Source organism: Gopherus flavomarginatus, chromosome 10 (genome assembly GCF_025201925.1).
Source record: "Gopherus flavomarginatus isolate rGopFla2 chromosome 10, rGopFla2.mat.asm, whole genome shotgun sequence".
In the NCBI taxonomy this organism is placed as follows: domain Eukaryota; kingdom Metazoa; phylum Chordata; order Testudines; family Testudinidae; genus Gopherus; species Gopherus flavomarginatus.
Window position 1 is genome coordinate 58,793,481 of NC_066626.1, and position 14,715 is coordinate 58,808,195.

A 14,715-nucleotide genomic window follows, 5' to 3' on the forward strand; every position below is an offset into this window, starting at 1 on the left:
TGTATCCAGTAGGATTTAGTGAAGAGGATAATGATGCCAAAGACTTGATGGTTGCGGGGGGGGGGGGGGGGGAGGGAGGGAGGAGGGAGGAAAGGGAGCGAGGGTCGGAGAGAGGGAGGAGGGAGACAGAGAGAGAGGGAGGTGGAATTTCATTTCTTCCACTAAAGCGTTTGCGGAGACTTCAAGGTATAATCTATCCCAGATCCTTTCCCAGAGAGAAACTTGGCGATCACGTTTCCACATGATGCTCACGTTTGGTGCTCTTCAATTATCCCTCCCCACAAAGATAGGTGGCGTGTGTTTCAGGGTCTCTCCTCTCTCTCCTACAGAAAAGAAAAAGAAAAAAATGTCATTAGAAGAGGCGTAACACGTCAGTCCGTCCCCAGGTTTGTGTTTCCTGGAGTGGCAGAAAGAGATCAGTCCTAACCTGCCCAGCAGGAATAACGGTCCTTCCGACAACTCTTTGCAAGGCTTTTTACAAATTCTCCAGGAGCTGCATCTCTCTTCACCTTTTCTCCTCCACTTCGCGGCTTCTTCATGCTTTTTCTTCTCAGCATTTCTGGCCAAAACTACAAACAAGACTTCGCAGGTAGGTTCTGAATTTAAATATTTCTTTCTTTCTTGTCTCCCCCCCCTTTGCTCTGCACCGTCTTATTTTCCCCCTTTTTCTTTTCTTTTTTTTTTATTTCGAGTCTGGTGGCTTATTCAGCTTGTTTATAGTTGAGAAACCTCATTTTGAACTGAAATGTAGTCACTTGGCACCAGTTTCAGGAGGGGTTGGTTCTTTTATGGCGAACCGTTCTCTGCTGTTATTCACCCCCCCACACACACCCCGTACCTGTCCAGCCAGGTAGTAAAGGTGTCTTTTGCAATTATGACAGTAAAAGTTTTAGTGCAAGGAAAATAATCCATTCTTTCAAACAACCTCACTGCTCTTGTATTTTAAGATTCACATAGGATCATCTTAAAGTTTGCATGTACCTGTTAGTGATTTGCACGCACTGTGCATGCACAAGAAGCACGGTTGTACAGTATTTTAGCTCCAGCCTGCTTTTAGAAGTCCCAGCAAAGATGTGTTTCCCCAGACTGAAAGTTTGCTGTTTTGTCTGCCTAGTAAGTTTCATTTCTTTATTTTATTTTGTGAGGCTGGGTGAAGTAACACCTCAGGTTCTGGGATCCCAAAGAAAGAAGTGAAAGTAGTGACTGGAACTTAAAAGTCGTTTACAAAAAATAGTCAATCCAGCTGGGAAGAAAACCGTTCTCAAGAACCCAAGATTGAAAATTATTGGCAACTTTTCTTGTTAATGCTAAGGAGCAGGGCAGATATTGAAATACATTTAAAACAATTCGCCATTGGTCGTTTTGCATTAATACGCCAATTGTCGAAGAAGCCTCACAGGTCCGGGCTTTTATGAATTTGTTTGTCTCCTACCTACTTTCATATATCCTGTGCTTGGTCTGTAATGATGATGTAGAGATTACAAGATGCAGAGCAAGAAATAACCAGCAAATATAAAGTTTTTGCACGTATTCTCTCAATCTCTCCCTCTCCCACACACATGCATCCATGCCCATAAAACTACCAGTTTACTTTCTCAACATGGATTCATTTGCTGTAGTCTACGAGTAAACATACTGACCTTGGACAAACAATCTGCATATTCACATACACTTACCTGCACATGGATTTTTAAAGCAATCCTGTTTTATAAACAAAAGCCTAAGAAAGGCGAATTCAGAGCAAATAAGACGCAAGAGAGCAGCACTCTTAACTGATCCATCCTGATATAAATCGCTACTAAAGTTAAAATGGAAAAATCATAACTAAATCTACTTTGTTACAAAATGTGTTGAGACAGGTCATCAGCTTCTCGGTTTTGTGTAAAGCTTTATAGCAGAGGAGTAGACAATAGATGCTGAGGCTAGGGTAGATTTTGTTCAGAAGAGCAAGGGTTAATTGTCCTTGTTTTACAGTTTGCATCTGTTACATCTTTTATAGCCCCCTGTTTAAACTAATCCTCAAGTCAAAGCATCTTTAAAGCTACAGCATCTTCTTCAAGATAGACTTAGGTTTAGGAACCTTGTATCAAGCAAACCAAGCGCTTCCTCACTCCAGTTTTGACAGATTCAGTCTCAAATAAAGCCTGCATGTGTAGACAGATATAGGTACGAAAGTTTACAAGTCGAAAAGGATATGATCATTTAGAAAGCTTGAAAACACTGACAGCAGTAGTTTTGATTTCTGTTTCTTTTCTCATGCGGGGGGGCGGAAGACGGGCTGAAGCTTTGTTTAATGAGCAGGGGGAAACCCTACAATGAATATTGTCAAACCGACTAAAAAGGTGTCAGAGGTTTATAATACACTTCTCATTGTTGGGGGGGAGGGGGTAGAAGTGAGGTCTCAATCCTGCGCCTTACCCCACAGGGGAGGGGGAGAGCGAGCAAGCTCTGTGCGCTAACAGAAATACAAATAAAGGCAAAGATAACATTTCTTGGGAGAACAAGTTGCAATGTCAGACTAAAGTACTTTTAGGAGGAAATGGTCCGCCTCGCATTGAGTCAAACAGCCTACTGTACGAGCCTGTGCATTCCCTCATACGGTCATGAGTTATGACTCATTTTGAAGATGTAATTCTTGTCTCTCTGATCTCCTTTGCTGTGCAATACAAAAAATAAATAAAAACCTGGCCGGCTGGGAAGGAAGGGGGTCAATTTAATCTCTGCTCCGACCTCCCCCAGCACGGCAAGTCTTTGTGTGTATGTGTGGATGGGTTCCTTTTTGGGGGAATATTTGGGTTCCCTTTGGCGCCCTGCATTTAAATGGGATATACCAATGCCCACATTGTTGCTGTGTTTGGTTGTTACATAGAGTCTGCGTGCTGCTGAATCAGGGAGTCGAGTCCATGCGAACTGCCATCTGATCCACTCTTATCAATGAAGCAGCAGATCATGGCGGATGGCCCCAGGTATAAGAGGCGAAAACAAGCCAATCCAAGAAGGAAAAACGGTAAGAAAACCCCGAATCAAACTTTTCCTTTAGACTCCACTAGAGAGATAGAGGGAGAGGGGGAGAAAATACCACCCAGCAGCAACCGCAGCAGCCCGGGGTTTGCTGGCGATCGCTTTCTATGTGCCGGAGGAGAGATCCGCCTGTTGTATATCTCTGGAGGGGAGAGAGAGTTCAAGGGAGTCCCAGGGAAAGTGAGTGTCAAAGAAGCCGGAGGATCCCAGCTCTTTTCTCCGGGCGCAGTCCCAGTCTAACCGAGCGCTCCTGATCCCCCTTACCCCCCGGCCCCCCCCCCGGACAGCTTTGGAGAAGTCCGAGCAAGTGGGCAGAGTCCCAGATCTTGGGCTTCTATAGTTTGAGTTCTGCAGAATCACTGGGCGGTTTGGAAAGAAAAGCCAGAGAATGAGCGATAGCCCCATGCAGACTGTGTGGCTTAGAAAGGCTGAAAGTTTCTTGCCTGGGTCCCTGCTCGATCTAACGGTCCTGGGCTCTGTGTCTCTTGCGCCTGGCTTCTCACAGCCCCCCAGGACCCGCTGGAGTCTCTCTCTCCTGCTTTTTTCCCCTTTGACCGCTGCCTGCAGTGGCAGAATTACTTCCCAGACATGTAAGTCTCACACAGACCAAAGCCACTTTCCGGCCAGTTTTCATGTTGGCAGAACCACCTAAGCCATGGACTCTAGTGTCAGGGGGAAGAGAGAGACGAGAGGAGGCGGAGAGGTATTTTCAATAGTTCCATTAAAGGGAGGGGGAACCACGGAAAAACCATATTCCCTGGGAAAAAGGCACCGTGAGAATCCTAAGCCACATTGGCAGGGAGTTATTTACTTTTTAAAAATTGTTACAGACTCGAAAATGAAAGTTCCTTCTCCTTAATCATTAAGAAAAGAATGAGTTTGCTGCCCAATTGCCCATAGTTACCCTCTCCCCTGGTCTCTGCAGGCGACTGAGAGGTTGGGTTCAATGGGACGGGGTGTTCTGGTCTGATCTCACATTTGGCAGCTCTTCCCTGGTGTGGGTCTCTGTCCCTCCCTAGTTTCTTCTTTTCTTCGTTGGTTTGGAAGTCTGCCCCCTCCCCCAGCCACCCTGGAGCCCCTGAATGGACATCTCAGCCCCACTTTCAACAACTTTCCTCTAGAGATCAGGAGGAATGAAGATATTTGTGTGAACCTGAACCTATTTCCTTATAGCTGAGCTACTTCATTTAAGTGGAGAGGTGGAGTGGGGGTGGAAGGAGAAAAAACACAAAGACAAGAGAATGTTGATTAGAAACAAATGATCCTTTCTCTCCCCCCTCCCGCCCCCTTCCTCTCTCTAGGTTGCGAGTGTGTGTGTGTGTGTGTGTCTTTTTCTTGTTGTGGTGGAGGTGTCGAGCCATATGGGGGAGTGATAGAGGAATTTTAGTCAGAAACTGTTCTTTATGTTACCCTTTGTGTTGTCTTTGATCTATTTGCTTGGCTTAGTATTACAAAAAAAAACCAACTAAAATAATATATTCCAAGCAGCTTCCCAATGATCCGTTCCTTGTTATCTTTTTTAAAGTCTCTCCCCCCCACCCCATACACATCCCCCGCCTTTACTCCTGTGTCTGTCATTATTTAAGGTGGTCCTCACACAGGAGACCTCCCCTTCCCCTCATCGCTCGGTAATTTAGGAGACATTAAAATTACACGTAATGTTTCCTTCTCCTCTCTTGTGTTTCCTCTGTTCTTTTTATTAAATGTTGGTTATTGATTTTCTAAAATCAATGTCTGTTGTGGGGTTTTTTTCCCCTTACAAGTATCTAAAGCACATTGCTGATCTACTGAATAACAAAAGCTTTGTGTCAAGTAGCCTTTTTTTTCTTATGTTAAACAGTCATTTTTGAGAGGAAAGAGAATTAGGTTTAAAGCGGGGCATCCAGAAGTGCTCTTTTGCACTAAAGAATGTCCTGTCTGTTGGTTTAGCCTTCTCGGGTCTCTTCATACAACATTATTAGTTTAGAGCATTAAACATCCTCACATGTTCTGTGATGAGTGTGTGTACCGATGTGTTTCATGTTTTCGCAAAACAATTTGATCAGCAAAAATGTACAAACGATTTCCTAAAAGCTCTATGGTTATGTATGTGGGAGAGATAATGAATGTAACGTGTACACGCAGATATTGCACACAAGTCTTTAGTAACACATATGGACCGGACTGACAGATATTCCCTTGCTCCATGGAAAATGTGTTTTCGTGGGGTGCAATAACTTAAGAAAAGCAGGAGAGTTGGGAGTAGAAAGTTTAATTGCGATTTTTAAGGTAACTGATCCTGCAAACTTCCTTTAAAGTGTGTTCATTGGTGGCAGGAAGGTCTAACTTCTCCCTTCCCTGTCTTGCTCCAACCAATGCATTTTTATTTTATTTTATTCTTGTTTGTTTTCCCCGTGTTTTTTTTTTCCCCTGTGTTCCACAGTCTGCTTCTTTCATTCATTTCTGAGTCAGAAATGTTCTGGTTTTGAGAAGCAGGTAGACCTTTTTTTTTTTTTTTTTTTTTTCTTTTTTTTTTTTTTTTTTTTTTTCCATTTTGTCTCTCGACAAGCACGTATCCAATGCCTTTTCCTTTGGGGATTGCCCAGGATTTATCTGAACTGAGTGGATTTTTCTTCTCTCCTGGATTCATGGAAAAGATGTCACTTCTGAGCTTGTGTCTTTTCTGATAACACTATGATGATGCTTATCGAAATCATATAGAAATTCCTTGGAAAGGCAATAGCATTACATTTTTTAAAAGCTGCAAAAATAGATGGGCATCTATGAAACTAGAGTGATATAAATGTAACCAAATAGAAATGATAAAGGGGATAAAAATAGAAGAAACCAAGTAGTACCTAAATGCGTTATATGCTCTGTGTGTGGGTGTGAGTAAGGATGGTCAGGACTTAGGATTAGAAAACGATGCTGGATAAAATTCCTACAAAGCTAAATAGGGTAGAAAGAAAAAAAAAACCCTCAGGATTTTACAAGATAACGGAACTGACCAGAGCTGGAGAGGAGAGTGATGCAGTAGGGCAGTGTCAGGGAAGAGTGTGAGTGTGTGTGTGTGGAGAGGGTGGGAGAGGTCATATTAAAATAAATGGTCATGGGGGGAACCATCCCCAGGATAAAAAAATGTTAGCGAGAAAAGTCTAAAGAGAGGGGAACAGGAGTAAGAGGGTGGAAGGTGGGGAAATCAGAAGAGCCCGCAGCCCAGGAATGTGTGTCGGTTTCAGGAAAGTTCAGTCAGATGATTTTCAGTCGCCTGACTCACTTTGTAACACTTTCACTGAAGGAGAGAAAACCCGAAGCCCCCTTCTTTTTTCTCCCCACTCTGCATTTCCTCCCCACTTTCCGAGTGATCGCTCTCAGACTGAGAGCCAAGCTGCTGCAACGTTTGAAACTTACAAAGTTTGGCGTTTGCTGTTGGTGTTGCCCCTGTTTGTAGCTGGAGCGGTCTCACTGGAGATGCTGCTTCGTTCTCTCTTCCTGCTGCACTCAGAGCCTTAGAAATAAAGGGAAAGGGATTGGTTTCTCATCCTTCCCTCTTTCTCCTTCTCAGGGAGAGATGACTAGGTACAAACACAATTCCTTAGAACAGATCTCTCTGGAATGGCATGAATTGGGAGTTGAGTTGTCCCCTTTAAAAGCAACAATGTTTGGGGGGAGGAAGAGGCGAAAAGAAAAGTTTGGTCTAATTTTCTCCCAAGTTTCAGTAGACATGTCTCTCTGATTTCTTGCCATCTCGCTCCCAGTTGTAAAGAAGAGGGAGAACGTTCAGTGCTTCCAAAGCGTCTGATCCGAAAGGGAATACAGACCAAACAAGCAGACACAATTATCCCCTTTAAGAACCTTAACCAAAAAGACATCCACCCACCTCTTTCTAGAGATGCTGGGCAAGAGGGAAAATTCGAATTCACTTCACTCTTTAAAAAGAACAAAATCTAGCTAGAATCTCTGAGTAATGAGAAGTGGGGCTTGTTTTGCCTGATGGGTGAAGTTTGGAAATAACTAGAGTCTCAGATACAAGAGTGCTCCCTAGTAAATTTCAGGTGGCACAAGTTATAGCGGTCAACTGGGAACGTTTCTTTTCCGAGTTCTCTTTACAAGTGTGAAAATCCGTTGCAAGTAGTAGATTTTGAAGTTGATGAGATCATTGGGAGAATATCTCACTACCTCAAAAGGTACCTGGCTATAGGTTTATTTAAAAAATATTATTTACTAAATGCAAGTGACCAAGATGCAATGAATATCTAAGTATATCTCGCTATACAGTTTTGACAAGTTTTGACGTGGAGCAGAGGAGGCTGTTATCTGAGCTATTGATTTTATTTTGAGTTTGGGTTAAAAACGAGTGAATTTGGATATTGTTGAATGCCACTGTTGAATAGCATATGCCATTTCCAGTAATTCTTTACTTACTGTTACTGGTTTTGCCACAAGCCTCTTTAGCTATTGCACCTGATCTACAGATAAACTTTTAAAAAATCTTTTAAAATAAAATGAAATAAACTAAAGAATTAATTACCATAAAATCGATATTTTTTTTAAAAAATGAACAGCATTGAAAGTTAATTGTTAAATAAATATATACGGTAAACTGTCCAAGGTAAATAAAATATATGGAAGATTGAAAAACAAGCTATAAAACCATACTGAGAATATTCTCTAAGAAAACTGTCTACCCTTAAAGTGGAAAGAAGAGTGTTGATTCTTTTACAACAGCACCACATTCATTCCAAGAAATAGGAAATTCTTCGCCTCACAACAGTTTTTGGCATCTGCATTATCCCAATGCTTTTAAGGTGCATTTTCTCCTCTGAGAAAGAGAACTCTTTGTCCTTTTTACCAAGACCATGGCTTCCCAAGGTAGACACTATTTTGTGCCTGTCACATAGAAAGGGAGTGCAGGTTTGCAGTGCTCACAGACAATTGATTGTCTGCCCTAATGTGTTTCATTTACATGTTTATAACGTCAATAGTGCTGGGGTGTCCACTGTACCATTCATTCCAGCATTCCCACAAGGGTGCAATTGTCTGAATAGCCAAGTCAGACACCTTTTTGATTGCTCTTTAGTTGTCTTTTTAGAGTATAGAGAAAAAGGAGAGAAATCTGGGATGCAGAAACACTAGTTGAAAATATTTCAGAATTAAATGTCACTATTAAAGCAGATATTAACATTAGGCAAATTATATATTTTAACTAAGATTCTAAAGGTGTAAAAAAAATCAGAGAGGATGGTTATTGAAACCCGACTACATCTAGTCCTGTTGCTTATTTTTTAGTCTTTTTTACATGATGTGTGATTTTCATTTTGCTTTCAGCATCTTTAAACGCAGCCACCTCTTAACTCTTTGTATGCTTAACTGTAATTTGTGATTTTTTCCCCTATATATTTACTTATCTCTGTTTATGCCAACAGCGTCAGCTAACCACTTGGAAAATCTATTGAAAGAATATTTAGGCTGTGGGAAGTATAAACTTTAAAAAGTAAGATCCAAATATTTCTTCATCAAGCATTTTTAATGAAAAAATATGATGATGATTAGACATTCCTTGAAGCATTTTTAACTTAAATAGCTGTGTGCCAACTTCCTATGTCTTTGGTTACAGTCTTCTTATGCTGTAAGCTTTGAGCAGAGTATTCCTAGGAGTTCCAAAGTCAATAAAAGATTACTTTTTAAGGTGTGCTGTACTGTTTTTATATGCCACACTGTCTTTATCATTTAAGTTCCTTCTGAGGGAAGCGAGAAGTGCTTGCATCTGTCTACAATTTCATGTATAAATAAATAAACCTCACATCTTATTGAATCAGATAAATTATATGTGTAATATAGCCACATATAGTACATATGGATTCACCTGGGAAATAAAGGTTTCACATTTCAGACCTGGTCCCTTTCCCCCCTAAAAATGTTGATCCCAAGTGCTACAGTTAACCTATTTAGACCATGGTCCATAAGGGAAGATAACCCTAACTCCTGTGGCATCTAATCGCCAGGGGGGACAAAACTTTTTATAATTTTGTTGCAATTAAAAATTCTCTCTCCTTTTTTTTTTTTTTTTTTTGGCCTGTTTGTGGAAAGATTTTTTTTCTCCCTAACAGGGAAGACACACACAGTAGATGCACCGTTAGCTGAACCCCTGACACGGCGGTCTTTTGAATGCCTTAGGTATGATTTCACTTTCGCTCACATCAATGCTGACCTGAATGCCTTTCATATCTGATCCGCTGTGTCTCTCCCAGTAAACATCCCCTGAGGGGAGAACAAAGAAAGGAGCTCTTCTTCTTCTTAATCACAATTCAGCCCATTCACCGCCGGCAGGCTACATTTGCATTCTGCAACAGAAAGCCAAGATGAAAAGAAAAAAAAAAGAGAGTGAGAAGGGGGGGGGGAAGCAGAAGGGTGGAGGCTGAGTAAAATAACTTAGGTGTTTGTAGCTGTTTGTTGGGCTTCCCCTAGTTACAAGCCTTATATAGATCCTGCTCTACCCAGCCTTGGCTCTTCTGACAGGCAGATAGTGTTACAAGATGGCATGCCTGAGCTATTCATGGCCACTCGCACTAACACTTGAGGTAAAAAGTGTCAGAGAGGGATCAAATTCTACTCGGAGAAGTCTGTTATAGTTAGGGTCAGGTGTGTGTACTCTCGGCTCTTGACTGCTGCCTATTATTTTGTTTTAATTACTATTATTGTTTACTCGCCATGACCTTGGGGAGTGGAAGTGAAGGGAATGTGGTCCACGCAGATGAAAAGACAGCAGTGAAGGAAATGTCCTTTGGACAAAAAATATTTGTTAGTGATGGGATGAGTTGGGCTGGCGTGTTTCTTTCCTTCCACAGGAGAAAAGGGGCATCTCTTTGGGAAGAAAAAAGCTTTCCCAGTTTTGCGCCTGGCAATATGTCACATTTGCTGGCCAGAGGAAAATAATAACAATCCAGAAACAACCAACCTCCCCACCCCAATAAGATCACGAAACTGTAAAGGGGGAAAGGTTACATTTGTGTAAGTTTCGTTAGCCAAGTTTTCTCGTGTTTCTTGTATTCACAGCCACCTCCATATTTTCCCCCAGATTTCTTGTCTGTTTGTTTTCCAGAAGCCACTCTGCGTTTCTTAGCAAGACAGTATTAAAAATTTGTTGAGGTTTTGGTTATATTCATTTTTTTCTCACCAAGGGAAGGTTTATTTATAACTGTATCCTGCTTACTGAGAAGTATTTAAGCCCTTTCAGTCAGACCTGTCAAAATTTCCTGTATTGTTTGCGTCCATTTGCCACACGTAAAAAGTAATATGCAGTTGCTTGTGTTAGAATAACCAGGGTAGTGCAGAAATCTTAAGTGACAAGTTTTCAACTATACTATCTCCTGCCTACCAACCTGTCATTTTTTCAGAACCCGCTTTTAAGATACTAACAGTTTTTTTCCCCAATCAGCAAATAGATTAAATGTGCTAAAGCAACTTTGAGAGAGAACAGTTTGAACAATCTGAAGCGGGAAGGGATGTTTTATTTTCCTATAGCTGCTATGGCAGATTTCACTCCTAAGGAGCACACTAACCGAGATGTTAGCAGTTGAAAAGAAGCATGTGACACAGATTCCTGATTTTTTCCCAGAAGATTTACAGAATTTACAAAAAGAGATTATCTCTACACCTTCCACCCCTCCTGCCTACCCCCATGACCCAAGCAATGGAGGATTTAGGCAGATTTACTTCAGTAAACACCTTTGGATACTTGGGGGAAAGTAGGAGTCTGTTTGCAAAAGGAGGCTTTTGTTAAGTGAGGTGCTGGGATAATGCTTTACCAGGCAGCTGTGATATTAACCTACCCAGTAACGCTGGAAAACTGTTTAACTCTTTGTGTGCTATACACTTGTACTCATCAGCTAAGACTTGTGTTCCCTGGGGAACTTTCTTTGGAAGTTCCAAGTTATGATTGTTCATATAGCGGTTTGCATAACAGAAAGAAAGGAATGAAAGCCTGACATTTTTTAGACCATTGAAGCTAGTCAACCAACAACATAGTTTTCTAATTTATAACTGAATCATTTGGGCTGAGCTGTGGCTCCAATCAGATTTATGAATGGCGACAGAGTTATAACAAATCAACCTGAAAAAAAATCCTTAGCGCATTTTGAGGATAAAAAAAAATGTTTGTTAAACTTCAAAAAAAAAACTTGGAAAACTTGCAGGCACTCATAATAAATCTTTAGGGTGATTTAGATGAATTTAGGAATCTGTCTTGAAAAGTAAAATAGTCTTTTCTTTAAAAAAAAAAGACACTATAAACTTGCAAACCTGTAAGAGTCGAGGTCTGATATCTCATCTCTGAGGAAACCTGCAAGGTTTTCAAAGCATATAACCAGTTGAAACTACACTTTCACCTTGTAAGGCGGCCCCATTTAATTGCCCTACCAAGGTACCCCAGTTATGCCAGGAAGGAGTTAATAATGGGTTATTTTTTGCTGGGCATAAGAATAACTTTTTCAGGTGTTGCTTTTTTAGTTTAAATAAGATTGCCTTATTTAGTTTTCAAAAAGTGTAGGTGTCAATGTTAGAGCAGCCACAAATGTGTGAGAAAGCAAAGGGTATGAGACATGACAGAATTAAAGGTGTTTGCTATGTTGTTACCCGTGTGTTAAGCTGCAAGCTCCCTTTGTCACAGCCTTCTGGTGATTTGATAGTGCAGATCCACATCCCGTCTAGGTGATACAGCAGTTTTTAAGTGTGGGTTTTGATGTGCATGTGCACTCATTGCTATTGCAGCCTTCCTCCCAAATTCCATTAAAATACCTCAGTATAACACACACACACACACACACACACTAACTCCAGCCTTATAAAAGGGCACTGTGCACTCAAATCCCAGGGCAGCAGCAGCATTACAGTATCTGGCATGGAGTGTAGTTTGGCAGCAATATCATCTGCCAAATCATCCCATAATTACGTTTTATGTTATTTGTATGAATGACCAAGCATGCAGTATTCCTTTAGAAATCAAAGGAAGGCTTAAAATGCTTTTTTGAATACTTTCAGACCATGGTCAGGTCACAGTTTGGGAGATGAATTAAACTGATCTCATTTGTGATCTAATTGAGGTTGGCAACAACCTTAGCAGTAGCAATAACATACAAACAGAAATCAAAGGACAAAATTCAGCAAATCAGATCTTTCGCTAGAAAACTACTAGGAGTTATTTCGTGACTGCCAACAGAGAAGTTAAACTTTGTCCTCTTTCTCAGCAGCAGTGCAAGCTTTGCATATTTTTCGGGCCTTTCACAGGAAAGTTAGGATAGATACAGATACAAGAAGAGAAGCGAGCAGTGCCTCCTCCGGCACGTAGTAAAGATACAAGCAGGACATAGCCACTAATCACAAACACGTATGTTGCCAGTGAATCCAGTGGGGTAAACTGAGAGTTGATGTTGCTTCTAAAAGCTAAAGTGTAGGAGGAGGAAGGGAAGAGGAATAGGTTTAAGGAGTGACAAGAGGAATAGGTCGAGGAGCTCAGTTTAAGCAAATGTTCCAAGTAGAAACTCAAGGCAGCTCCTATCTTTACATCTGTCCGTGCGGACTGCAGGAATGTAATTATCACGGTGATGTAGGATTGTTTACAGATTTGGATATTAGTGTTCTGAACTTGCTTTGCACGGGAGGAGCCTGGAGTGCTGTAGCTTTGTAAGGCAACACGAGGCAGAAATGCTTGTCACCTGGCTGTGAGTTAGGTTCGAGATGAGGCCCCTGGTTTCAAAGGTCAGACCCAGCTCCGAAGCTTCATCCTAATTTGTCCAAAGTTCACAAGGTGTTTGGGTTCCGTGTCTAGCTGTGAAGAGTCGAGCCGAGCCTCCCCATAGATTGAAGTAGCGATGTGTTCAGAGGATGGCTTTGGGCCAGAACAGCTTTTCCCTATGATGAGAAGACAAAGGTATTTAAATAAATTATTGACAGAGACACGTCTATAAATCCTGGAAAGCTGTGCAACTGAGCACTCTGGACTCTCCCCCACACACATCTATCTTTTCTACACTTAGCTTTCTGTGGTCTCTAAGAATGTGGGTTTCACAAGGGGAGGGCCCCCGAAACGACATTTTACCAGATCTGTCTCTCTCTCTCTCTCTCTCTCACACACACACACATACACACACCCCTTAACTGCTGGAACCTCACAGCTTCGAAGTTCGCTCCCGAAGCCGAGCTGAGATGTGCGTATCATTGCGAAAGAGCAATTAAACCGTATTTGGGAAGTTTAGAAGACTCCTTTACTCCCTTATTGCTGCATCAGAGGGGTACATAACGTCATCGCGTCAGGCAAGGGGAAAAGACTCGTCGCGTGGGCTGTTCTGCCACCAGAGCCAGTGACTCCAGGTGCTCTTTGTGTGCTCCCACCTGGCGTATGTCTTTCGTGGGAGGCTTGTGCTGTATTTTCTGGCAGTGGTGACAGGCGGTATTTTGTACACCGTCTCTCTCTCCTTAGTCACAGCCAGCAGTTCTGTACTCTTCAGCCTCTCACGGCGATAGGAGCACACTGTTCTTTCCACGTTTGATTGTTGGGTGGGACAGCACTGCTCGCAAGGTCACAGGCAAGAGAAAGAATCAATAACAGATCAACATCTAAGCATCTAGATCATAGCAGCTAAGGTTTGTACGGGGCCCACCCGCCCCAACTCGTGGATACATTTCATCCACTTCAAATGGTCCAGCCAATATGCTAGTCATTTCAAATGACTCTGCCAAGAGTCATTTGTTAATGTGATACAGAGCTGGGCTCTAATCATTTGCTTAAGTATAACTGTATTGACGTGGTTTAGCATTTTAGCCATTGCAGTCAGTCGATGAAAGTTTTGTCACAGCAGGACCGGGCCTGTTAGTCTCCATTGGGGTCGGAGCCCCTTGCAGCACTACTTTCCCCACTGGGGGGTGATGCAGGGAGGTACCTAGGCCGAAAACTGGTTTCGAAACTCCCATTTCTAGCCGGATTGGTGCTGTGAGAACGTGTTTAGACGCTGGAGCCTAAACACAGGACAGCTGGGGCCTTGGGAACTCGGATCATAAAATAAACCACCCCCCGGGTCACAGACATTACCTTTCTGTTCTAACGCCCCCTGTCTCGACACGCACCGTACTCTCCCCGGGCTCAGAGGAGGTAAGCTTTTATCCCAGCCTCTGCTTGGTGGGGTGCATCGCACGGGAGGTTTGCATGCGCCCCAATAGCTTACATGCCAGTGTTAATGGCCCATGCTTAACTGGTCTCGATCAATCCGAGACCGAGCGGTGTGACTGAGGAGGAAGGGTGGGATCAGCTGCGGAAATTTCAGTTCTTTCCTTATTCTCCTCTCCGCTTCTGTTAGGTGCGGAGTTTAAAAGCAAATTAATTGCAAAGTGTGTGTGGCCTTCAAAGCACGTTCCTGGCAGCTCGGGGCGGGGAGGGGGGAATCTCGGAGCCACATTTACAGTACTAATATGAAAAGAAAGTTTCAGATGACCCTGGAACACTTCGAAACGTGTGGAGTTTTACACTTGTGCATGTAAAGTGTGAGGTAGCCAGGCCCTGTGAAATCCAGACTACAAATGATATGTGTCAGTGGGTTCTTTGATAGGGCTTCTGGCCACAGTGTTTTTGTGCTGTCAAACTGCGATGTCGAACAAACACCTCCTCTGGGACAGAGTGATAAATGCAGAGACAGGCTGGCTTCAACCAGTCTCAGCAATCTC

At 42.4% G+C, this 14,715-nt stretch overlaps 1 protein-coding gene and 1 long non-coding RNA gene across 5 annotated transcripts in view; one reads left to right on the forward strand and one right to left on the reverse strand.

The window, feature by feature from the left end:
• Positions 1-242: 242 nt before the first annotated feature.
• LOC127058911 (uncharacterized) lies at positions 243-1,202 on the reverse strand. The gene is made up of 3 exons (XR_007776489.1): positions 982-1,202; positions 428-569; positions 243-323 (listed from the first exon to the last, which is right to left on the reverse strand). It is a non-coding gene; the product is annotated as an uncharacterized LOC127058911 (long non-coding RNA).
• The window catches only part of ZEB2 (zinc finger E-box binding homeobox 2), a 128,031-nt gene continuing 113,813 nt past the window's right edge, over positions 498-14,715 (forward strand). For 2 of the 4 annotated variants that reach the window (XM_050969175.1, XM_050969179.1), the window contains exons 1-2: positions 498-589; positions 2,870-3,007. In XM_050969175.1, the coding sequence (XP_050825132.1) occupies positions 2,935-3,007 (73 nt within the window). In that variant the 5' untranslated portion in view covers positions 498-589; positions 2,870-2,934. Of the gene's footprint in view, positions 590-2,626; positions 2,744-2,869; positions 3,008-14,715 lie in introns of those variants that run through there. The other 2 variants (XM_050969177.1, XM_050969178.1) reach the window with 2 other exon arrangements.